At 45.6% G+C, this 27334-nt stretch overlaps 1 protein-coding gene across 1 annotated transcript; it reads right to left on the reverse strand.

Moving 5' to 3' along the window:
- Positions 1-18975: 18975 nt before the first annotated feature.
- SSBP1 (single stranded DNA binding protein 1) lies at positions 18976-26249 on the reverse strand. The gene is made up of 7 exons (XM_075343892.1): positions 26161-26249; positions 24641-24708; positions 24422-24476; positions 24023-24163; positions 23668-23758; positions 23503-23591; positions 18976-19115 (listed from the first exon to the last, which is right to left on the reverse strand). The coding sequence occupies exons 2-7, from the start codon at positions 24662-24664 to the stop codon at positions 19075-19077; spliced, it is 441 nt and encodes a 146-aa protein (XP_075200007.1). The 5' UTR covers positions 24665-24708; positions 26161-26249; the 3' UTR covers positions 18976-19074.
- Between the last annotated feature and the right edge of the window lie 1085 nt (positions 26250-27334).

Here is a 27334-nt window from a genome sequence, read left to right on the forward strand (position 1 = left end):
GGTTTCTACATGCTGCCGGTGGTCATTTCAGAATAATACTCGGGTCCCCCATAGGATAACATTGGGCTCGTTGCTCGGGCCGAGTACACGAGTATCTTGGGATGCTCGGCCCGAGCCTCGAGCACCCGAGCTTTTTAGTACTCGCTCATCACTAGTTGTGACCTGTGACCCCTGGCTTGCCCAGGGCGTCACAGATGACTATGGGAGGTGCATTATATTATATGGAGGACTATGGGGAGTGTATTATAATATATGGAGGACTATAGGGAGTGTATTATAATATGTGGAGGACTATGGGGAGTGTATTATAATATGTGGAGGACTATGGGGAGTGTATTATAATATATGAAGGACTATGGGGGTGCATTATAAGACATGGAGGACTATGGGGAGTATATTATAATATATGGAGGACTATGGGGGCTGCATTATATTATATGAAGGACTATGGGGGATGCATTATAAGACATGGAGGACTATGGGGAGTGTATTATAATATATGGAGGACTATGGGGAATGTATTATATGATATGAAGGACTATGGAGGATGCATTATAATATATGGATAACTATGGGGGGACATTATAATATATGAAGGACTATGGGGGTGCATTATAATATATGGAGGACTATGAGATCCATTATAATATTATTATTATTAATATTTATTTATAGCGCACCATTGACTCCATGGTACTGTACATGAGAGGGGGTTACATACAGAAAACATTTACATGTTACAATAGACAGACTGGAACAGAGGGAAGAGGACCCTGCCGTTTCGGGCTTACATTCTATAGGATATTGGGGAGGAGACAGTAAGTGAGGTGTTGGTCGGGCGGCAGTTCTGGCACAGTGGTGAGGCAGTAGCTCGGGTGGTGGTGAGGCCGCAGCTCGGGTGGTGGTGAGGCAGCAGCTCGGGTGGTGGTGAGGCAGCAGTTCGGGTGGTGGTGAGGCAGCAGCTCGGGTGGTGATGAGGCAGCAGCTCGGGTGGTGGTGAGGCAGCAGTTCGGGTGGTGGTGAGGCAGCAGTTCGGGTGGTGGTGAGGCAGCAGTTCGGGTGGTGGTGAGGCAGCAGCTCGGGTGGTGATGAGGCAGCAGCTCGGGTGGTGGTGAGGCAGCAGTTCGGGTGGTGGTGAGGCAGCAGCTCGGGTGGTGGTGAGGCAGCAGCTCGGGTGGTGGTGAGGCAGCAGTTCGGGTGGTGGTGAGGCAGCAGTTCGGGGGGTGGTGAGGCAGCAGCTCGGGTGGTGGTGAGGCAGCAGCTCGGGTGGTGGTGAGGCAGCAGCTCAGATATTGGGTTATAGGAGTATGGGAAACTTGGGGTGCTGAGGGAAAGAGTCAAATGTCAGTGTAATTATCCTGTACGCCGAGGGGGACGGGGAAGGGGGGCTAGGTCCGAATTGTGCACCGGGGCCCATCGAACTCCATTGAGCGTCATAATTGGGTGACTACAAGACATCTCTGGATCATCTCACCCTCCGTAATCAGTTTATGACCAGCTCTGTACACAACAACCAATGGCTGCTCCAGTTTTCACCTTGTCTGACAGAAGTCAGATCTTATCTCTGGAGCTGATACAATAGTCCTGAGGTTGTGTATTACGTAGCACCCACGTGCTAGACTGAAGGGCGGCTCCCTGACCTCTGAATATTTATTTTTGGGGGTGAGGAGCCATCTTTGTGTGGTGATTTTACTTTTACCATGTCAGATAAGTGGTGCTACAGTGTTTGGTGACCGCTTATCTCCTATTTACAGATTAGATATTCTGATATCCCTATTGCTGATTCTCATTTTTGTTTTTGTTTTTCTCCCCCTCATTGTATGTTAATTGAAGAAACCTCTTCCTATATCACCATTTGTTGTCCTCTCAGAATCCAGTCGCCGACTATCATTTTATTATCATGTTTCATAAATATCAAAATGACACTTTAAGGCTGCAGCCAATCAGCTTACACTTTCTGTTGTCCCTTTCACCAAAATGGCCGCCACAACAAAGAAGAAAACACCAATATCTCTGTATGTAAGAGAGGCAGAGCGATCAAACTCCGGCCTCTTCTATAACTCCCGGTTTACCCTGCGATGGCTAATTTTTGAGTGTTTGTGTGGAAAATCCCCTTTAAGAAAAATTTCAATGATGCTGTTCCTTAAAGATATTTTGTATTATCTTGATTTGTTCATTATTTGCAACCACAAATGGGTAAATGTAGTAAAGCCGTCGTTATGACAGGGCCTCCTTGTCAGCGGCCCGGCTGGTATTATTTCATGGATGTGGTGGGAGCACAGCCCCCTGTGTAGGCCGAGCGCCGGGTATAAATAGACCCCTGTGCTGCGAAGCCTTCGTACATAATTGTGAATACCTCTGACAACTAAGGCCCTCTGTACAGCCGCCCTCCCCGCCACTCTTCCTGTTAACACCCCACCTCAGACCGTCTTCAGGTGAAGGAGACCTCAGTGACCCCGTTCCTTGAGCACACAAGGCACGGAAACACTGACCTCCTATTCTGCTCCGGGGCCTAGCACAATGGCTCCTGTGTTGTCCCCTACCTGCCGTCTGCCATTCCCCCCTCTTAGTACGAGCAATGTGAAATTCTCTCATTTTCATTATTTTATGAAACTTTTCTTAAAGGGACTACATGCCTTAAAGGAATTCTCAACTCTGTTCTTCCCCTTTAAGAACAATGGCTGATTCACTTTGTGACTGACTGGTTGCTAAGGACACAGCCATAACTACGGCAGCCTTTTTTATTGGAGGGGGGGGATGTCAGACAGAGAGGTTTTGAATCCTTCACACCAATATACCCTATAAAACAGAGAAAAAATATTATGGCGGAGACGTAACAGAGCCAGAACCAAGGAAAAGTGGAGCAGTTACCCATAGCAACCAATCATATCACAGTGTGTGTCAGATATGGGTGCACCCAGAATACCGGCAACCACGTGGGAGAAGGTCCACACCGGCCTCTAGGTGATAAGTGTGCGATCAAGGGGGTCTGACCAATAAGATCCCCACAGATCTCACATACAGTAGTGCGCATGCGTGACACCTTTGTTTACTCCTATGTGAAGAGCAATGCGCATGCGCAACACCTTTAAATTTCCTCCTATGGGAGCGGTTTATTCGCACACATGACACCTCTACATTTACTTCTATGGGAGCAATAGTGCGCATGAGCGACACCTCTACATTTACTTCTATGGGAGCAATAGTGCGCATGAGCGACACCTCCACATTTACTTCTATGGGAGCAATAGTGCGCATGAGCGACACCTCCACATTTACTTCTATGGGAGCAATAGTGCGCATGAGCGATACCTCTACATTTACTTCTATGGGAGCAATAGTGCGCATGAGCGACACCTCTACATTTACTTCTATGAGAGCAATAGTGCGCATGAGTGACACCTCTACATTTACTTCTATGGGAGCAATAGTGCACATGAGCGACACCTCCACATTTACTTCTATGGGAGCAATAGTGCGCATGAGCGACACCTCCACATTTACTTCTATGGGAGCAATAGTGCGCATGAGCGATACCTCTACATTTACTTCTATGGGAGCAATAGTGCGCATGAGTGACACCTCTACATTTACTTCTATGGGAGCAATAGTGCGCATGAGTGACACCTCTACATTTACTTCTATGGGAGCAATAGTGCGCATGAGTGACACCTCTACATTTACTTCTATGGGAGCAATAGTGCGCATGAGTGACCCCTCTACATTTACTTCTATGGGAGCAATAGTGCGCATGAGTGACACCTCTACATTTACTTCTATGGGAGCAATAGTGCGCATGAGTGACACCTCTACATTTACTTCTATGGGAGCAATAGTGTGCATGAGTGACACCTCTACATTTACTTCTATGGGAGCAATAGTGCGCATGAGCGACACCTCTACATTTACTTCTATGGGAGCAATAGTGCGCATGAGCGACACCTCTACATTTACTTCTATGGGAGCAATAGTGCGCATGAGCGACACCTCTACATTTACTTCTATGAGAGCGGTAATGCTCATGTGTGACGTCTTTCCATTTAATTGCATGGGTACGGTAATCCGCACGCGTGACAACTCTCCCTTTCCTTCTATGGGAGCGGTGATACCTCTACGTTTACTTCTATGGATGTGGTAATGCACATGGGTGACATCTATCCACTTACTTTGATGGGAGCAATGATGCTCGTGCATGACACTTCTTTACTTCTATGAGAGCAGTAATGCACATGTGTAACATCTCTTCATACACTTCTATGGGAACAGTAATGCGCATGCTTTGGACATTATTTTTCTAGGAGTTTCAATGCGCATGGCTGACATCTCTTTAATTCTGTGGGAACAGTAATGCGCATGTGTGACATTTCTCCATTTACTTCCATGGGAGAGGTAATGCGTGACATTTCTCCATTTACTTCTATGGGAGAGGTAATGCGTGACATTTCTCCATTTACCTCTATGGGAGAGGTAATGTGTGACATTTCTCCATTTACCTCTATGGGAGAGGTAATGCGTGACATTTCTCCATTTACCTCTATGGGAGAGGTAATGCGTGACATTTCTCCATTTACCTCTATGGGAGAGGTAATGCGTGACATCTCTCCATTTACTTCGATGGGAGAGGTAATGCGTGACATTTCTCCATTTACCTCTATGGGAGAGGTAATGCGTGACATCTCTCCATTTACTTCTATGGGAGAGGTAATGCGTGCCATTTCTCCATTTACCTCTATGGGAGAGGTAATGCGTGACATCTCTCCATTTACTTCGATGGGAGAGGTAATGCGCATGTGTGACATTTCTCCATTTACTTCTATGGGAGAGGTAATGCGTGACATTTCTCCATTTACTTCTATGGGAGAGGTAATGCGTGACATTTCTCCATTTACCTCTATGGGAGAGGTAATGTGTGACATTTCTCCATTTACCTCTATGGGAGAGGTAATGCGTGACATTTCTCCATTTACCTCTATGGGAGAGGTAATGCGTGACATTTCTCCATTTACCTCTATGGGAGAGGTAATGCGTGACATCTCTCCATTTACTTCGATGGGAGAGGTAATGCGTGACATTTCTCCATTTACCTCTATGGGAGAGGTAATGCGTGACATCTCTCCATTTACTTCTATGGGAGAGGTAATGCGTGCCATTTCTCCATTTACCTCTATGGGAGAGGTAATGCGTGACATCTCTCCATTTACTTCGATGGGAGAGGTAATGCGCATGCGTGACATCTCTGCCATCCCTGCTGTAGACAGTAAATGGAATGACGGTCCCGTAAGTGCACGTCCGCTCCATTCACACAGGGGACACTCATTTTCAGGAACGCTCAATGATGCCTTTAAGAAGATCATGGTTCCCTGGAGAAGATGCAACTGTAGCAAACTCTCAGCTGTGAGCAGCACTAGGCCTATACCGGTTACTACAAGTCATAATTACTTCCTTCATCCACAGTTTCCGTTAGTAGTAAGGGGGCCATATGTCTCGTCAAATCTGACAGGTGCCCCGCCCCTATCAAACCCTATCAAAGTGTATTAAACACACCCCCTCCCCTCTCCTGACAGGCCCTATATTTTATAGGCTTTTGATTAGGCTTTTGATTAGGGATTTGATAGTGCAACTACACAGGTCCTATATTTTATAGGCTTTTGATTAGGCTTTTGATTAGGGATTTGATAGTGCAATCCTGATAGTGTAAATGCTTAGGATCCCACTATTTTATTTTGATTAGGCTTTTGATTAGGGATTTGATAGTGCAATCCTGATAGTGTAAATGCTTAGGATCCCACTATTTTATTTTGATTAGGCTTTTGATTAGGGATTTGATAGTGCAATCCTGATAGTGTAAATGCTTAGGATCCCACTATTTTATTCACTGATTATGAGAAATCTGATTTAGTGTAATTGTTTGGAATCATACCATTTTATTCAGTGTGGTTTTGTTGCAGAATTCATTCTGCTAGTGTAATTTGATTGGGCATATTATGTATATGGCCAAATTTATTTTATAGGCGTATGATACAGAATTCATTCTGATAGTGTAATATGGTTGGGCATATTATGTATATGGACAATTATACTATTACGCGTCTTATGCTGTAAAGCACTTCTTATAGCACCCATGTAGAAAGTTTGTGTTTTATACTTCAGGGTTGTTTTTACCATGGCTGCCCTGTATGTTATAATGAAAATGACACAAATAAGGTCACAAACACATCCTATGGCCAGTTATATTATGCCTTTCTAGCTAAAAAGCGTTACTTGCAGTACTGGGGCTACACAGTGAGATTGATTTGGGAGCATGAGTGGAATGAAATGATTGAAAAAGATTCCAACCTTCAATCATTTCTTCTTGAAATGGATTTCCCCAAACCTTTAGAGCCCCGTGATGCACTTTATGGGGGTCGTACTAACGCCATTAAACTCTATCACAGTCTGGAAGATGGGGAAACATTACATTACTATGATTTCACAAGCCTGTACCCCTTTGTAAACAAAACTAAAACCTACCCTGTAGGCCATCCGCACATTATCTATGAGAATTTTGGTTTCATTAAAAAATACTTTGGTATTGCCAAAGTCAAGGTCTACCCCCCAAGAGATTTATTTTTTCCTGTTCTGCCAGTAAAACTCAACAAAAAATTAATGTTCCCTCTTTGCTACACATGCGCTGAAAATTCACAGACAGAGGTTTGCGGTCATACTGACGAAGAAAGGTCTCTGACAGGTACATGGTGCACTATAGAGATTGAGCTGGCTGTAGAAAAAGGCTACAGGATAGCGCACATCTATGAAATCTGGCATTTTCCTGAAACCAGTGATGATCTGTTTGCCCCATACATTAAATTACATCTTAGGGATAAGCAGGAAGCTTCCGGCTATCCCAGCTGGTGCACTGATGACGCCAAGAAACAGCAATACATTGACTGTTTTCTAGAGAGAGAAGGTGTGCAATTGCACCATGAAAACATAGGCGTGAATCCGGCTAAGAGGCAAATATCTAAGCTGTTTTTAAATTCTTTATGGGGTAAGTTTGCACAGCGATCTAATTTACCTTGTACCAGCATTGTTAGTGACCCCGATGAGCTTTTTCAGCATGTGTTTCTACCGTACTATGACGTTTCAATGCTTCATTTTATTGATGATGAAACAGCGACCATTAATTGGAAATATGCAAAAGGACACCACACCGTCAACAAAAACACAAACATTTTTATTGCCTGTTTTACAACGGCGTATGCCAGACTAGAGCTTTATTCTCTGCTGGACCGGTTGCAGGAAAGGTGTCTTTATCACGACACAGATTCAGTTATTTTTGTGCAGAGAGATGGTGAGTGGAACCCGACTTTAGGTGATTACCTGGGGGAATTGACCAGTGAGATACCCGAGGACACTTACATCACCGAATTTGTATCTGCGGGCCCAAAAACCTACGGATACAAACTCAATAATGGCAAAACTGTTTTAAAAGTGAAGGGTATAACACTCAATGTTGCTAACACACAATCTATTAATTTCAACAGTCTAAAAGATTTAGTACTGGACTATCCGCGTAATTGTGCCGCAGAAACCCAGAGACGTATTATCATTGAACAATCGGGTATTGTGAGAAATAAAAAGTACTGGGATATCAAAACAAGGCCATTACGCAAAACACAAAAGTGTGTTTACACAAAGCGCCGGCTGTTAGACGATTTTACCACCCTTCCATTCGGCTATTAGTTGCGGATCATGATGGACCCGAGACTGCAGCACCCATTCTCCTGTATTCTAGCAGGGCCATCTAATTCTGGAAAAAGTTATTTCGTAAAACAGTTATTACATAATATTGAAACCCATTTTTCGCACAAACCCGATAATATTGTTTGGTTTTATTCATGCTGGCAAAAACTGTATGATGAAGTTTCTCTCTCTTTTCCCAACATCAGATTTGTGGAGGGTCTGCCGCATACATTCGTAGATGATGACTTATTCCCGCCTGACAAGGTAAATTTGACTATTGTTGATGACCTAATGGAGAGTGCTAGTGATAACTGCGAGATAGAAAAAGCATTTACCAAGTATGTACACCACAGAAACCTCAGCATTTTCTACCTGGTACAAAACATATTTTGTCAGGGTAAGAAAAGTCGCACGATAAATTTGAACACAAAGTACATGGTACTTTTTAATAATCCTCGAGATAAATTACAAATTGTTACGTTAGCACGCCAAATGTACCCCGGAAAAACGCGCTTCTTCTTAGAAGCTTTTGAGGATGCCACACGGGAGCCTTATGGGTATTTGCTGGTAGACTTGAGAGCCAATACCCCTGAGGATCTTCGTTTAAGGACGGGGTTGTTTCCACCAGCTATGCCAGCTGTATATATCCAAAAGAAAATTACTTCTAAAAACTGAATTTTACACTAAATCAGACATTCTATGCTGTGCACGCAGTGTTGTAAAGATGTCTGAGAGAATCCGGCGTAACTGGGCTCTCTTAAAAACGCTGGTGAAGGCAACTCCTGCTGTCAGAAAAACTATTTTATGCAATGCGAGCCGTGATTTAATTACAGCCATTGCAGAGATTGCATTAAACATCTTGAAAGGGCGAATTCCTCTGAAAAAGCGGCAAAAAAATATACTAAAGAAGTGGCGTAAAGCTATAAGAACCCTGAGTGATAAATCACAGCCCATAAAGAAAAAGAAACGTCTACTAAAGCAGACCGGCGGGTTTATAGGTCCTCTTTTAGGCTTTGCAATCCCGATAATAACAAGTCTACTCACGGGCAAATAATGCAACATACAGAGAAAATGTATCTAGTCCCCAAACAAGAACTAATCAAACTAAACCCTCCAGTTAGCGGCAACATACGACAGAATGTTATTCGCCGCCTTGATGATGAAATTAGCGAAATTTTACAGCGTCGTGACATACCAGACGATGTGAAAATTAAAAAATATAGCGATGTACTACAGAGATACTTGGTTCATGCTAAACACGATGCGATGGAATTATCAGCTTTAAAGATCATTAACACTCCCGAGTCTGATCATCAGCAATTGTCAAATTCAGACCCTAATGAAAACAAAACAGCCATTGAAATTGTAAGTCATGTAAACCAGCGATATAAAAAGAATGCAGAATTTTTACTAAACAGACTGCTGCAGAACAAAAATATTACATCGTGGAATGATAAAAACGAGTTTATTTTCAGAGGTTCTGTAATACCGGGATCGAACATGTTGGATTTAGTACGTAATACAACACAGAGCCATGCCTTGACTAACAGAAATTTACCCCAGGGATGGAATACGTTTATGCAGGCAATGGCCGAGTTAAATATACCGTCTACCATAGTGGGTAATCCCACTACTAGAGCGCTTTTAGACAGCTTAAAAATGCCCATCAATGAAGCTAGTGGCATATCTAAACCACAGACTCTATCGACACCACGCCGTCCAATTCAATCTTTACATTCTCCATTAGGTTTGACACAAGCAAGTTTGCTGCCTAAAAAAAGGACTTTCCCGATACTGCAATCAATGTGGCTCACAATGTAACAGCTGGACTGATGAATTGTGATGCTCTAAATAATTATGTAAGAGACGTAACATATGTGTATTATTAAATAGTGTATTATGCCAGTGATTATAATTTTATATTGTACTGTTTTACAAGTGTAATGTATATGACGTTTTGCATTCCTACTGAATTGATGTGCAACTGAATGTAATTAAATTCTGAGCAATAAACTTTTTAAATTTTGATAGTGTGTCTGTCTTTCATTTATACAAACAGTATAAAACACAAACTTTCTACATGGGTGCTATAAGAAGTGCTTTACAGCATAAGACGCGTAATAGTAGAATTGTCCATATACATAATATGCCCAACCATATTACACTATCAGAATGAATTCTGTATCAAACGCCTATAAAATAAATTTGGCCATATACATAATATGCCCAATCAAATTACACTAGCAGAATGAATTCTGCAACAAAACCACACTGAATAAAATGGTATGATTCCAAACAATTACACTAAATCAGATTTCTCATAATCAGTGAATAAAATAGTGGGATTAAGCATTTACACTATCAGGATTGCACTATCAAAGCCCTAATCAAAAGCCTAATCAAAATAAAATAGTGGGATCCTAAGCATTTACACTATCAGGATTGCACTATCAAATCCCTAATCAAAAGCCTAATCAAAAGCCTATAAAATATAGGACCTGTGTAGTTGCACTATCAAATCCCTAATCAAAAGCCTAATCAAAAGCCTATAAAATATAGGGCCTGTCAGGAGAGGGGAGGGGGTGTGTTTAATACACTTTGATAGGGTTTGATAGGGGCGGGGCACCTGTCAGATTTGACGAGACATATGGCCCCCTTACTACTTCCGTTTGCTTCCCTTGTGTCTGCGTTTTGATTCACTGACAACAAGCAGAGATATTGTTTTTACACCAAATCATGTAAAGCTTTCTCCTCTCCAGCAGCTGACTGACACCAGCACTTTCATTAGCAATTAAGTGAATATTTCCCCGATGCGTCGGCTGCTCATTAAGGAGGTAATTATGGAGGGTGGAGCGGGTGAGACGTGTGTGGTGGCATCACCCATCATAATTTTAGAATTTTTTTTTTCCGCTCTGCATATATTGTGCGAATATTATCATATTCTAGATTAGGACTAATCCGGGCATTGACCAAGACTCAGTGACGTCACTCGCGGCCTCCGTCGACACTCCCGGGAAGCTTTGTCTCGCCTGACGCACGCCGCACCATCCTAGGCAAACAGATTGTTAGGGATCTGCACCAAAGACGTAAATAATCGACTGATCACATAAGACCCGATCTACCAGGCCAGAGCAAATTAAAGCTCCTGTAGAAGGGATACTGCCCCTTTAATTAGTTTTGGCTTCACCTTCCGCAAATTCAAAATCAAGAATAACTGGAAATATATGATCTTTTTCACTTCTTTTGTCCACATTTTTATAATTTTGCTTAATGGAAGTCATTAGTAAGTTGCCATTGACAGATGTCATCCTAATTTTGCTTAGTGGAAACCATCAGCAAGTTGACGTTGACCGATTTCATCCCAATTTTGCTTAATGGAAACCATCAGCAAGTTGCCGTTGACAGCTCACATCCTAATTTTGCTTCGTGGAAACCATCAGCAAGTTGTCATTGGCAGGTCTCATCCTAATTCTGCTTAATGGAAACCATCAGCAAGTTGCCATTGACAGCTCACATCCTAATTTTGCTTCGTGGAAACCATCAGCAAGTTGACCGATCTCATCCCAATTTTGCTTAATGGAAACCATCAGCAAGTTGCCGTTGACAGCTCACATCCTAATTTTGCTTCGTGGAAACCATCAGCAAGTTGTCATTGGCAGGTCTCATCCTAATTTTGCTTAGTGGAAACCATCAGCAAGTTGACGTTGACCGATCTCATCCTAATTCTGCTTAATGGAAACCATCAGCAAGTTGCCATTAACAGCTCACATCCTAATTTTGCTTCGTGGAAACCATCAGCAAGTTGCCATTGGCAGGTCTCATCCTAATTTTGCTTAGTGGAAACCATCAGCAAGTTGCCGTTGACAGATCTCATCCTAATTCTGCTTAATGGAAACCATCAGCAAGTTGCCATTGACAGCTCACATCCTAATTTTGCTTCGTGGAAACCATCAGCAAGTTGCCATTGGCAGATCTCATCCTAATTTTGCTTAGTGGAAACCATCAGCAAGCTGACATTAATAGATTTTCATATTTATTATCTGTATATATCTAATCAATTTCTAAACTATATTCCTGGTTTAATTTGTTTGTTTTTTATTTTGGTGAGTGGAAACCATCAGCAAGATGCCATTAATAGATATATATATTTTTTATTTTTTTTTTTTTTTTTTAAACCTCAAAACATTATTAATGGCCTCTTGCTTATGGTTTCCACTGAGCAAAATTCTGAAAAAAAAAACCCCCAAAAAATAAAAAAATTAAATTTAAAACAGGGATATATTTTAGAAATGCATTAAATAACTATATAAAAACGGGTGTTTTTTTTATAATTTTAAACTAAACATTATCAGTTGCATCTTGCTGATGGTTTCCACTGAGCAAAATGCTGAAAAAAGCCCCCAATAACTAAACATATATATATATATATATATATATACATACATACATACATACACATATACAGTGCCTACAAGTAGTATTCAACCCCCTGCAGTTTTAGCAGGTTTGATAAGATGCAGATAAGTTAGAGTCTGCAAACTTCAAACAAGAGCAGGATTTATTAACAGATGCATAAATCTTACAAACCAACAAGTTATGTTGCTCAGTTAAATTTTAATAAATATTCAACATAAAAGTGTGGGTCAATTATTATTCAACCCCTAGGTTTAATATTTTGTGGAATAACCCTTGTTTGCAATTGCAGCTAATAATCGTCTTTTATAAGACCTGATCAGGCCGGCACAGGTCTCTGGAGTTATCTTGGCCCACTCCTCCATGCAGATCTTCTCCAAGTTATCTAGGTTCTTTGGGTGTCTCATGTGGACTTTAATCTTGAGCTCCTTCCACAAGTTTTCAATTGGGTTAAGGTCAGGAGACTGACTAGGCCACTGCAACACCTTGATTTTTTCCCTCTTGAACCAGGCCTTGGTTTTCTTGGCTGTGTGCTTTGGGTCGTTGTCTTGTTGGAAGATGAAATGACGACCCATCTTAAGATCCTTGATGGAGGAGCGGAGGTTCTTGGCCAAAATCTCCAGGTAGGTCGTGCTACCCATCTTCCCATGGATGCGGACCAGATGGCCAGGCCCCTTGGCTGAGAAACAGCCCCACAGCATGATGCTGCCACCACCATGCCTGACTGCAGGGATGGTATTCTTGGGGTCGTATGCAGTGCCATCCAGTCTCCAAACGTCACGTGTGTGGTTGGCACCAAAGATCTCGATCTTGGTCTCATCAGACCAGAGAACCTTGAACCAGTCTGTCTCAGAGTCCTCCAAGTGATCATGAGCAAACTGTAGACGAGCCTTGACATGACGCTTTGAAAGTAAAGGTACCTTACGGGCTCGTCTGGAACGGAGACCATTGCAGTGGAGTACGTTACTTATGGTATTGACTGAAACCAATGTCCCCACTGCCATGAGATCTTCCCGGAGCTCCTTCCTTGTTGTCCTTGGGTTAGCCTTGACTCTTCGGACAAGCCTGGCCTCGGCACGGGTGGAAACTTTCAAAGGCTGTCCAGGCTGTAGAAGGCTAACAGTAGTTCCATAAGCCTTCCACTTCCGGATGATGCTCCCAACAGTGGAGACAGGTAGGCCCAACTCCTTGGAAAGGGTTTTGTACCCCTTGCCAGCCTTGTGACCCTCCACGATCTTGTCTCTGATGGCCTTGGAATGCTCCTTTGTCTTTCCCATGTTGACCAAGTATGAGTGCTGTTCACAAGTTTGGGGAGGGTCTTAATTAGTCAGAAAAGGCTGGAAAAAGAGATAATTAATCCAAACATATGAAGCTCATTGTTCTTTGTGCCTGAAATACTTCTTAAGGCTAGGTTTGCACACTGCGTCTTTTTGACGCTGCGTTTTTGTGCGTTTTTGGCCGCTAAAAACGCACAAAAACGCACCTGCATCGAAAAACGCATAAAAAACGCATGCGTTTTTGCCGCGATTTGGTGCGTTTTGCTGCGTTTTTGATCTCTGCGTTTTGCTGCCTTTTTCAAATGCACTGCATGGGCGGAAAACGCAGAAAAACGCAGGAAAGAACTGACATGTCCATTTTTTTTTTTTAACTCAAAAACGCAGGTAAAAAAAACGTGTGCGGACAGCAAAAATGAAAACTCAGACTTTGCTGGGGAAGCAAAGTCCTGCAGTTTTGAGGCCAAAAACGCACCCGAAAAACGCGCAAAAGCGCCGCGAAAAACGCACTGTGCGCACATAGCCTAATACTTTAGGGGAACCAAACAGAATTCTGGTGGTTTGAGGGGTTGAATAATAAATGACCCTCTGAATAAACTTTTCACAATTTAAAAAAAAAAAAATTAAAAAAAGAAATAACATTCTTTTTTGCTGCATTTCACACTTCCAGGCTGATCTACAGTCCAAATGTCACAATGCCAAGTTAATTCCGAATGTGTAAACCTGCTAAATCTGCAGGGGGTTGAATACTACTTGTAGGCACTGTATATGTATGTATACATATATACACACACACACATATATATATATATATATATATAAATAAAATATATATACATATTTAATGTTTAGTTCTTGGGGGGGGGGGTTCAGAATTTTGCTCAGTGGAAACCATCAGCAAGAGGCCATTGATGTTTTGAGGTTTCAAAAAAAAAAAAAAAAATTATATATATATTTATTATATATTAGTGATTTAATGCATTTCTACAATATATCCCAGTTTTAAATTAATTTTTAGTTTTTGTTTTTTTTTTCATAATTTTGCAAAGTGGAAACCATCAGCAAGATGACATTGATAGCTTTTTATACAGATTATTTGTATATAGTTATTTGATTTCTAAATTACATCCATGGTTTAATGTACATTTTTTTTTCATTATTTTGCCCAGTGGAAACCATCAGCAAGATGACATTGAAAATTATATATATATATATATATTTTTTTTTTTTTTATTTATTTTTATATAATTCGGCATCTGGTAATCGAAAAAGTCCAGTCTTACTATTATAGAATTGTAATATTGTGGAATTTAATAAGAAAATAAAGTAAAAATAAAAAAGAAAGGAAAGAAAAAACAATAATTAGAAAATTGTACTCAAAATAAGGGGAAAAAAACCAAAGTTTTCTTGCTGTTATGAGTGCGTTTTATTTCCATCTGATAATCTGGAGAATCTGATAATCCGGCTCTCCTACAATCTCAGCGTTTATAGGTTGTTTGCACTGCGTCACTAAAAGCCAATAAAAGACAAAAAACAAAAAAAAACACAAATAAAGCCTCTTATCCTGCTTGCTGATGGTTTCCAGATAACTTTTTTTTTTTTACTGCACATGGTGATAAAAAAAAAAAAAAATGAGCTTCACTGACCTGGATAAGGGGGGTGTACAAATCAAAAATAAATAGTTGGTGGTCTCGGACCACTCTTAAAGGCGAATTACAGCATTATCTTTATATGATCGGTTTCAGTCCACAGCTGGAATGTTTCTATTCATTGACAGCAAACAGCGAGGAATTGAAAAACATGGCAGATTTTATTTTTTTTTTTATAGAAATAGCGCCACCCTCTGTCCACAGGTTGTGTCCGGTACTGCAGCTCCATTAAAGTGAGTGGAGCAGAGTTGCAATGCCACATACAATCTTGTGTGAGGCTGGAGAGATGAAAAGTGGAGGGTAGAGGGGGGAAATTGGGGGGGGGGGGGGTAGTGAGTGTGGAGTTCCCCTTCAAGTTCAGCCCCGGATTAATGTAATTTTGTGGCTCAGGCCGCATTTACACAAGGGCGTTTTAATAAAGTCTTAATGGTCCCGGGGCTGGAGGGGCGGAAGATGTTTGTCTTGTGTGATCGTCATTAAGGAGGATTAAAATGTCAGCGCTCAATGTTTACAGAGGAGAAAGTGCCCGGCCGGAGGGGGACTACAACCCCCAGCATCTCCTGACAGCCACGGCCGGAGGGGGACTACAACCCCCAGCATCTCCTGACAGCCACAGCCGGAGGGGGACTACAACCCCCAGCATCTCCTGACAGCCACAGCCGGAGGGGGACTACAACCCCCAGCATCTCCTGACAGCCACGGCCGGAGGGGGACTACAACCCCCAGCATCTCCTGACAGCCACAGCCGGAGGGGGACTACAACCCCCAGCATCTCCTGACAGCCACAGCCGGAGGGGGACTACAACCCCCAGCATCTCCTGACAGCCACGGCCGGAGGGGGACTACAACCCCCAGCATCTCCTGACAGCCACAGCCGGAGGGGGACTACAACCCCCAGCATCTCCTGACAGCCACAGCCGGAGGGGGACTACAACCCCCAGCATCTCCTGACAGCCACAGCCGGAGGGGGACTACAACCCCCAGCATCTCCTGACAGCCACAGCCGGAGGGGGACTACAGCCCCCAGCATCTCCTGACTGGGGGGGGTGAAGCTTTCTAACTGATCGGAGACCACAAAAGTATGTGCCCCCCTGGGCATGCTGGGAGTTATAGTGCTCCAACAGGAGGAGAGCCACTGGTTAAAAGTATGTGCCCCCCTCAAATAAAGGGGGTTAGGAAACTACAACTCCCAGGATGCACTAATGGGAGAAGACACTTATTAGAGGGGAGCACTTACTTTTTAACATAGCGCATCGGCCAATGACGTGTACAGTTGGGGCACTATAACTCCCAGCAATCTCTAATGAGAGAGGGGGCACATACTTTGCGGAGTGTAGGGCAGTGGGGAAATAAAACATCTTCCTCCTTATTAGGGGGTCACATACTTATGAGCCAAATGTTCAGAAACTACAACTCCCAGCATGCCCTGCGCTAAGCACAACCTCTAATTGGAGGGGGCACAGACCTTTACACCTGTAGAGCAGTGAGTCTCGTATTTCTGGGACACTACAACTCCCAGCATGCCCTGATTTCTTACCCTATGATTAGAGAGGGGGGGGGGGGTGTCACATACTTTTGAATGTTTGTAAGCAAACCTAAATGAAGGGGGTCACATACTTTTGCATTCTATAGTGCAAACCAGAAGTCTAGGAAACTACAACTCCCAGCATGCCTTGATGACTTACCCTATGATTAGAGGGGGGGTGTCACGTACTTTTGAATGGTTGTAAGCAAACCTTCTAAATAAAGGGGGGGGGGGCACAAACTTTTGCATTTTATAGTGCAAACCAGAAGTCTAGGAAACTACAACTCCCAGCATGCACTAATATACAGAGGCTGCACTACACATTCAAAAGTATGTCACCCCCCCTTCTAATTTTAGGGTAAGCCATCAGGGCATGCTGGGAGTTTTAGTGCCCTGACAGTAGGAGATCATTAGCTGAAGTATGTGACCCCCTCAATAAGGGGGTTCACTCTGATCTGTGCATGCTGGGAGTTGTAGTCACACAGCTGGAGAGTAACAGGCCTGCACTATAAAATGCAAAAGTATGTGAACCCCCCTCCCCCCACTTTATTTAGTAGGTTTGCTTACATCAGGGAATTCTGGGAGTTGTAGTTTCCGGGGGATCTTGGGTGTGAATCCTATCTATTCTTGGGAAAGCTGGATGATTACTCATAAGGCCTCCACTTCTGCTCTTAAAGGGGCAGGCACAGAACTTTCCTAGGATCCTGAATGGCTATAAGTCTGGTGCAGCAATCTCCATCATTTCTGTCTCTGGTAATGGCGGACACACGGGCCGTCACCCAGCTTTCCCAGAAAAGGATAGAACTAAGATTTAAAGGGGACACGCTCCTTTTTCCTGCAGGACAGCAGGCGTGGAGGGTGAGCGCAGCTTTAAGGTCCTCACTCAGCGCTCGCTCTGCGCCAAAGCAAATGTTTAGAGAACAGATCCGGACGTCTCGCTCTGGTGAAACCTCACTATAAAAAGAATTGGGCCGGCAAAGGCAATATCCAGGCCGCACCCCTCCCAAAAATCAGTCCTGTTACTGAGCGGTGCCATGATGAGAGATCACCCAGCTTTCTACAGACCCTGAGTGGCTCATCAATGTGCAGTTATGTTACACCCCCCCCTCTCTTCCCTCGCTCCTATTTCTGTGTCATTCCAGAACCAGGAGGCTCAGGATGAAAAGTGCAATAATCTGGGGACGGAATGGAAACATTCTGCTCATGAATCAGGAGGCTCAGGATGTGCAACGTGAGTGTTTGGTGCCCGAGCACAGAGCTGGGAGGATAAAGGAGACGTGAGGCTCCCTCCATTCATCTGTATGGGAATTTCCGAGAACTGCAGAACTCCCATAGAAATGAATGGAAAGAGGAGCGCATGTGCCGACTCCTCTCCGCCCCAGCGGAGCGCGATGGCGCCTCATTCTGCAAATAGGATGTAGAATCAGTCATCGCGGTCCCTCCTGTATTTAGGCAGGGAGACAGGACAGGAGAGGAGAAGGCAGAAGGGGCGGCAGAAGGGGCGCCAGAGGAGGAGGCAGAAGAGGCGGCAGAGGAGGCGGCAGAAGAGGCGGCAGAAGAGGCGGCAGAAGAGGCGGCAGAAGAGGCGGCAGAAGAGGCGGCAGAAGAGGCGGCAGAAGAGGCGGCAGAGGAGGAGGCAGAAGAGGCGGCAGAGGAGGAGGCAGAAGAGGATGCGGCAGAAGAGGCGCCAGAGGAGGAGGCAGAAGAGGCGTCAGAAGAGGCATCAGAGGAGGCGCCAGAGGAGGAGCCAGAGGAGGAGGCAGAAGAGGCGCCAGAGGAGGAGGCAGAAGAGGCGGCAGAGGCGGAGGCAGAAGAGGCGCCAGAGGCGGAGGCAGAAGAGGCGCCAGAGGCGGAAGCAGAAGAGGTGCCAGAGGAGGAAGCAGAAGAAGCGCCAGAGGAGGAAGCAGAAGAGGCGCCAGAGGCGGAAGCAGAAGAGGCGCCAGCAGAAGAGGCGCCAGAGGCGGCGCCAGAAGAGGCGCCAGAAGAGGCGCCAGAGGCGGCACCAGAAGAGGCGCCAGAGGAGGCACCAGAAGAGGCGCCAGAGGAGGCACCAGAAGAGGCGCCAGAGGCGGCGCCAGAAGAGGCGCCAGAGGAGGCGCCAGAGGCGGAAGCAGAAGAGGCGCCAGAGGCGGCGCCAGAAGAGGCGCCAGAAGAGGCGCCAGAGGCGGAAGCAGAAGAGGCGCCAGAAGAGGCGCCAGAGGCGGAAGCAGAAGAGGCGCCAGAGGCGGAAGCAGAAGAGGCGCCAGAGGAGGCGCCAGAAGAGGCGGAAGCAGAAGAAGCGCCAGAGGAGGCAGAAGAGGCGCCAGAGGAGGCAGAAGAGGCGCCAGAGGAGGCAGAAGAGGCGCCAGAGGAGGCAGAAGAGGTGACAGAAGAGGACAAACACCTTGACTCATTTTTCTTAGAAAATCTTTTATTTCCTTAAGGAATTTACAAAGAAAACCTCACATCCTAATAACTATATACACGGCGCCCCCCGGAGGACGAGGAGAGATCAAAGCCGGTCACGCATGTCACTCAGGAAAATGATGTTATCTGTAAGAAAAGAAGCAAAAAGGTGAAGTCATTACCGAGGTAAAGTATAAAAGCCGAGATTCAGCTTTCCCAGACGCCTGAACGGCAAACTCCCCAGACAAGGACCAATACACCTTAGCTGAGTGATAACAAACATGGCCGCCACTATGGAGGACACAAAGTTTCCACTCCGCTTTCCAGACTCCTGAATGGAAAACCAGTCATCTACAGCTCGCGTTGCCATTTGTGTGCATAGTAAATGCTCTTCTGGAATCTGGGAAAGCTGGGTGATCGCTCATTGAGTCGTAATATAGGTGGTCACTCAGCTTTCCTAGTCTCCTGAACGTCAAAACCACCTAGACAACAAGAAAAACAAACACCTTATGGCTGCTATTGTGGACGCAAAAATGTTGCTACTCAGCTTTCCCAAAGTCCTGAATGGCAAATGAGCCTAACCAAGGGACAGCCCCTGTGTTGTGACCAGTCTACAAATTATTTGCCGTTCTGTAGTCTGGGAATGCTGAGTAATAAACAAAATGGACACTGCAAACGTCCTATATGGGAAGGCTACTCAGCTTTCTCAGGCTCCTGAACGTCAAATCAGCCTAAACAAGCAACAACATCCCAGATTTACACATCGTCACAGTTGCAGACTATGGGAAAGTTGAGTGATGACTAATCTGAGGTAATACCTCATACACATGGCTTGTCACTCAGCTTTTCCAGAACCCAGACAGGCAAATCAACCATCTCTTTGCATAAGATTTGCTCTTTTGGAGCCTGGGAAAGTTGGATACGATCACCTCTGTCACATAAATGAGCACCCAGCTTTCCCGAATCCCTGAACGTCAAGTCAGTCTATACGAGGAGTAATAAATCCAGAGCATAAGTTTTCTGCAATCTGCACAAGTAGGATATAACTAATATGACTGCATCGCGGCCCCCTCGGGTGAGGTTATTCAGCTTTCCCAAGCTCCTGAATGGCATAATCCGTTTATAAAAGCTGTGATAATGCCCGCTCCATAGACTGTACTGTTCTGGAGTCTGGAAAAGCTGGATGCGCACCTAAAGGAAGACACAAGGGAAATGACCCAGCTTTCCTAGACGTATCCCGAGTCTGCTGGGAGTTGTGGTGTCACAGCAGCGGGTCGGGCCTCTCTCCACCAGCCACACATGGATCCCGTCTATCCGGCCCGGCTGGTTCTGAGCTCCCGGCGGGTAATTATCCTGTCAGCATTTGTCATGACCGGACCTGGAATTTTTTCATAAAAGCAGATAATATTTTTGCTGCTGCATTAAGCTGACATGTGCAGAGCACAGAACGCCCTGAGGACGGCGGCGCGGGGCGGACGGGGCCCGATCTACAGCCTGCACCGCACGTCCCCCGCCCCGAATACATTACTAATGATCAAAGCAAGAACAGGACAGATTATATATAGATATGATCTACATAAACCGCAGAGGCAGATTACAGGTCCTGTATTATACTCCAGAGCTGCACTCACTATTCTGCTGGTGCAGTCACTGTGTACATACATTACTGATCCTGAGGTACCTCCTGTATTATACTCCAGAGCTGCACTCACTATTCTGCTGGTGCAGTCACTGTGTACATACATTACTGATCCTGTGTTACCTCCTGTATTATACTCCAGAGCTGCACTCACTATTCTGCTAGTGCAGTCACTGTGTACATACATTACATTACTGATCCTGAGTTACATCCTGTATTATACTCCAGAGCTGCACTCACTATTCTGCTGGTGCAGTCACTGTGTACATACATTACATTACTGATCCTGAGTTACCTCCTGTATTATACTCCAGAGCTGCACTCACTATTCTGCAGGTGCAGTCACTGTGTACATACATTACATTACTGATCCTGAGTTACCTCCTGTATTATACTCCAGAGCTGCACTCACTATTCTGCTGGTGCAGTCACTGTGTACATACATTACTGATCCTGAGTTACCTCCTGTATTATACTCCAGAGCTGCACTCACTATTCTGCTGGTGCAGTCACTGTGTACATACATTACATTACTGATCCTGAGTTACCTCCTGCATTATACCCCAGAGCTGCATTCGCTATTCTGCTGGTGCAGTCACTGTGTACATACATTACATTACTGATCCTGAGTTACCTCCTGCATTATACCCCAGAGCTGCACTCGCTATTCTGCTGGTGCAGTTTTTACCCGTCTCTTCCAGGCAGTGAGATGTGCCGTGGAGACTTCAAATAATAAAACCTACATAAGCCTGACACCAGCCTGCGGCAACACCTCGTCCGAGTAGTCACAAAGGGTCACACAGGGCAAAGGGTGAACCCTCAGCCTGAAGGTCTAGGAATGAAAACCAAAGTGTTAACATGGGGGAAGCCTTTATGTGGCGGCCTCAGGGCAGCAGTGATGGAGGTCACAGCACGGGAGCTTTGCTGAACCATCAACAGGTTTAAACTCACAAAGGTCAAGAAAAACCCCCAAAAAAGATGACAATCCATTTCTAGTTTAGAAATTCTATGCCGACATGTTTGCACAAACCACCACTAGGGGGAGCTCCCTGTATACAGAGATACATGATAAGATCCTGTCTGCAGCCACCACTAGGGGGAGCTCCCTGTATACAGAGATACATGATAAGATCCTGTCTGCAGCCACCACTAGGGGGAGCTCCCTGTATACAGAGATACATGATAAGATCCTGTCTGCAGCCACCACTAGGGGGAGCTCCCTGTATACAGAGATACATGATAAGATCCTGTCTGCAGCCACCACTAGGGGGAGCTCCCTGTATACAGAGATACATGATAAGATCCTGTCTGCAGCCACCACTAGGGGGAGCTCCCTGTATACAGAGATACATGATAAGATCCTGTCGGCAGCCACCACTAGGGGGAGCTCCCTGTATACAGAGATACATGATAAGATCCTGCCTGCAGTCATCACTAGGGGGAGCTACCTGTATACAGAGATACATAAGATCCTGTCTGCAGCCACCACTAGGGGGAGCTCCCTGTATACAGAGATACATGATAAGATCCTGCCTACAGTCACCACTAGGGGGAGCTCCCTGTATACAGAGATACATGATAAGATCCTGTCTGCAGCCACCACTAGGGGGAGCTCCCTGTATACAGAGATACATGATAAGATCCTGTCTGCAGACACCACTAGGGGGAGCTCCCTGTATACAGAGATACATGATAAGATCCTGTCTGCAGCCACCACTAGGTCGAGCTCTCTGTATACAGAGATACATGATAAGATCCTGTCTGCAGCCACCACTAGGGGGAGCTCCCTGTATACAGAGATACATGATAAGATCCTGTCTGCAGCCACCACTAGGGGGAGCTCCCTGTATACAGAGATACATGATAAGATTCTGTCTGCAGCCACCACTAGGGGGAGCTCCCTGTATACAGAGATACATGATAAGATCCTGTCTGCAGCCACCACTAGGGGGAGCTCCCTGTATACAGAGATACATGATAATATCCTGTCTGCAGCCACCACTAGGGGGAGCTCCCTGTATACAGAGATACATGATAAGATCCTGTCTGCAGACACCACTAGGGGGAGCGTCCTGTATACAGAGATACATGATAAGATCCTGTCTGCAGCCACCACTAGGGGGAGCTCCCTGTATACAGAGATACATGAGAAGATTCTGTCTGCAGACACCACTAGAGGGAGCTCCCTGTATACAGAGATACATGAGAAGATTCTGTCTGCAGACACCACTAGGGGGAGCTCCCTGTATACAGAGATACATGATAAGATCCTGTCTGCAGCCACCACTAGGGGGAGCTCCCTGTATACAGAGATACATGATAAGATCCTGTCTGCAGACACCACTAGGGGGAGCGTCCTGTATACAGAGATACATGATAAGATCCTGTCTGCAGCCACCACTAGGGGGAGCTCCCTGTATACAGAGATACATGATAAGATCCTGTCTGCAGCCACCACTAGGGGGAGCTCCCTGTATACAGAGATACATGATAAGATCCTGTCTGCAGACACCACTAGGGGGAGCGTCCTGTATACAGAGATACATGATAAGATCCTGTCTGCAGCCACCACTAGGGGGAGCTCCCTGTATACAGAGATACATGATAAGATCCTGTCTGCAGCCACCACTAGGGGGAGCTCCCTGTATACAGAGATACATGATAAGATCCTGTCTGCAGCCACCACTAGGGGGAGCTCCCTGTATACAGAGATACATGATAAGATCCTGTCTGCAGCCACCACTAGGGGGAGCTCCCTGTATACAGAGATACATGATAAGATCCTGTCTGCAGCCACCACTAGGGGGAGCTCCCTGTATACAGAGAAACATGATAAGATCCTGTCTGCAGCCACCACTAGGGGGAGCTAGGCTGGTGCACGGGATCATCACTCACCTGCAATGATGGTGGTCGCTTGCCTGCGGACATTGTTCTTGTCGACATACTCGCCATAATCGATTTTCCCTTCTACGTAGACCCGAGCCCTGTTGGTGGAATTGTCATATAAGCAGTTTCCCATTATAACAGGCATGCTGGGAGTTGTAGTGTTTTCCCACTCACCCTTTCTTGATGTGCTGATGCGCTACGTCTCGGAGTCCGGGGCGGAAAACTGAGATCCGGTGCCAGGTCGTCTTCTGGTTGATGTCTCCCGCTGACATAAAAAGGAGGATAAAAATCGAGAGATTACATTCTGCTCCGCCTGAGAATACAGCAGGAGCAGACTGCGGTGCAGCAAGGTGAGGCCAAACATAAAAGGAGGTCATCAGAAACTCCATAAATCCATAGAAATGAATGGGGAAAAGCTGCAGTACCGGCCACAACCACACAAACTGATGTGGCACTGTTTCAAAAACACTTTGTGGTGGTCCTAGATGGTTTAGGGGGGGGGGTATAACAAATGGCTTTCCCCTCTTACTTGTCTGGAACACCTCGCTCTCGCCCGACCTCCAGAGCTCATTCGTGGCCACAGAGAAGATGGTCACTGGGTTCTTGCCCTCGGCTTGTCTCATTACCGGGTCTTGGCCGACTCGTCCCAGTAACTGCACCCGGTTCAGAGCTGAAACACAAAAAAAAAAAGGGAATCAAACATTGTGACACCATCGTTACCCTGTAAGGTTGGGAGTCCGATCAGCCGATCGGCCGCCGCGTACAGAACAGCGCCGGGCAATGAGTAGTGGCCGCTCTCGGTACTGCAGCTCAAATCCAAAGCTGTCTCATTAGTACAACAGCACCATCTACAGGATATAAGGCGGAATTACAAGAAATTCTCACCCCATTCTACCCTAAAGCCAAAGATGAAGGAAACGTTACTCACATCGTTCCAAAATCCCCGACTCCGAACTCTGAAACCGGACGGACTGCTGAAAAAGCTTAAAAAAAATAAAAAAAAGTAGGATTTAGTTTCCATCCTCCAGATGACAAGGAACAGACGCAGCAACCAATCACATTGCAGCTTTCGTTTTTCAAACCTCTATCCGAAATCAAAAGCATGATTCTGATTGGCTACCAGTGACAACTCCCTTTTTATACCCACCTGCGCGGCGGCTCGGCGAAACATCTCTAGTATTTTGTTTTTTCAGCTTCTCCAGAAATATTTATCACCTGTAGAATAAAAAAAAAATATATATTTATATAATCTACAAAGCTTTTACTAATTTTGTGAATATGGAAACCATCAGCAAGCTGGCGCTGATGGATCTGGTAAGGCACCTATTGTGTATTACTGCCCCCCTGAAGAAGCCAATTTTGGTGAAAAGTACGTCGGAGCCTGGTACCACCCTCTGCATTATTTTTTGCTCAGGATAAGCCAGATAGTCAACAAAGGCATGGTGAGCGTGCTGGGGACGGCTCGGTACTCAGGGCGGGCGCTCAGAATTATCAATAAGGGAAACATTTAATTAAGACAAATATGGGCATTCGGATTTAACTGAGACATTATGTACTGGTCTTATTAAAAAAGGGTCGTCATCGACAGCTTGCTGATGGTTTCCACTTTGATAAAAGATTCTTTTTCTATGCTCATAGCAACTTTTGTATGGAGAAAGACGGGAGAGGATGATGCTCCTATGTGAAAGGTAATAATGTGGATGACTTCTGGTCAAACGGGATGACACTTCTAACAGGCTCGGGAACATCGCTCGATGGCTCACCGACGCTCAGGAGCATCGCCCGATTGCACGGGAACAGCCCCCAAAAGGCACGAGAACAGCGCCCGAAGGTGCCCAACAGGCACGGGAACAGCGCCCAACAGGCACGGGAACAGCGCCCAACAGGCACGGGAACAGCGCCCAACAGGCACGGGAACAGCGCCCAACAGGCACGGGAACAGCGCCCAACAGGCACGGGAACAGCGCCCAACAGGCACGGGAACAGCGCCCAACAGGCACGGGAACAGCGCCCAACAGGCACGGGAACAGCACCCAGAGGCGCACTGAGGCTTGGGAACAGTGCCCAAAGGCACAAGAACAGCGCCCGGAGGCACACAAAAGCATGGGCACAGCAGTCGATGCCCCTATAGGACAAGGGCACAGGAGTAGATACTGCATGGGGCCATGGGCACAGCGCCTGACGCTCTTGGGGGCATGGGCACGGTACCTGATGCTCCTTTGGACATGGACACAGTGCCCGCATCTTTTAGAGGCCATGGGCACAGCGCCTGACACTCCTGGGGGCAGTGGCAAGGTGGATGACCCCTCTGGGAGTCATGGACCCGGTACCTGATGCTCCTTCGGGCTTGGACACAGCGCCCACAGCTTTTTGGGGACACGGCACAGAACCCAGTGATGCCAGTTACAATTTTGGACCAAAAAACAAGGCGTGTTCCGATTCTCCATGACTTTTGTGTCACTTCACTCCATTTGTTGATTGGTGATGACATTCACCATCATTACAGCCAATGTAACTAGATATCAAGGCTGCCTGCACCAATGTAGCACTACAAGTCCCAGCATCCATGCCGTCCTGTACCTGTCACTCCCAGCAGCCGCCCGTATTTATCAGCCATGGAGACCTGCGCTATAAACCCATCACCCGCCCTCAGTTCTCATCACTCACCTCTCCAGGGTCAGTGTCCCCTACACATGTGAGCAGCAGCCGGGGGAAGACAGATCCTGTGACACACGTCCTCACTTCCGGCGCCGACACTTCACTTCCGCCCCACTTCCGGCAGCTTGGTAAGCGCCTCTTCCGGTTGTCAGATTATAGCGCATTTCTTGTCAAAACGTAAACAATTTTTGAGAAAGATTTTTTTTCAAGGTGAAGCAGTGAGAAGCGGACACATCAGGCGATTCTGTAAGTGTTAGATTAGAGGTGCTCCTCAACGCCTCCATTTATAGTCTCGCGTTGCTGCAATTTCTGAAGCAGTCACCAGGTGGCGCTCATACCAAATGGTTTTATATGACTGCACCGGGATGGAAAATTCCTGGAGTCGCCGGCAGGAGGCGCTTCATGGTTTTCAATTTTAGGCTGTTGCCCCCATAATAATGCACTGGGGGAGATGATATGAAATGAGGCCCCTTGTAATGACTGAAGACATTAATAAAGCCAGGGCTGACTGGTGGCGGTGAGGATAGGACGTCCTTAGAGAAGGCTCCATGTCCAGGTGGAGGGATTATGGGTGCTTTATTGGACATAGCATTTTTCTCCCCCTTCTTAGAATATATAGACCCCAAAAATACAGTCCTATAGAAGTATGGAATGTATGCGGTTTTCATACAGCCACCACTAGAGGGAGCTCTGCTTTATGGAATGTATGCGGTTTTCATACAGCCACCACTAGAGGGAGCTCTGCTTTATGGAATGTATGCTGTTTTCATAAAGCCACCACTAGAGGGAGCTCTGCTTTATGGAATGTATGCTGTTTTCATACAGCCACCACTAGAGGGAGCTCTGCTTTATGGAATGTATGCTGTTTTCATACAGCCACCACTAGAGGGATCTCTGCTTTATGGAATGTATGCTGTTTTCATACAGCCACCACTAGAGGGATCTCTGCTTTATGGAATGTATGCGGTTTTCATACAGCCACCACTAGAGGGAGCTCTGCTTTATGGAATGTATGGCATTATCTAGCCACCACTAGAGGGAGCACTGCTTGGTGAAATATATGCAGTTTTCATACAGCCACCACTAGAGGGAGCTCTGCTTTATGGAATGTATGGCATTATCTAGCCACCACTAGAGGGAGCACTGCTTTATGGCATATATGCAGTTTTCATACAGCCACCAA

This window comes from Anomaloglossus baeobatrachus, chromosome 4 (genome assembly GCF_048569485.1).
Source record: "Anomaloglossus baeobatrachus isolate aAnoBae1 chromosome 4, aAnoBae1.hap1, whole genome shotgun sequence".
Taxonomy (NCBI): domain Eukaryota; kingdom Metazoa; phylum Chordata; class Amphibia; order Anura; family Aromobatidae; genus Anomaloglossus; species Anomaloglossus baeobatrachus.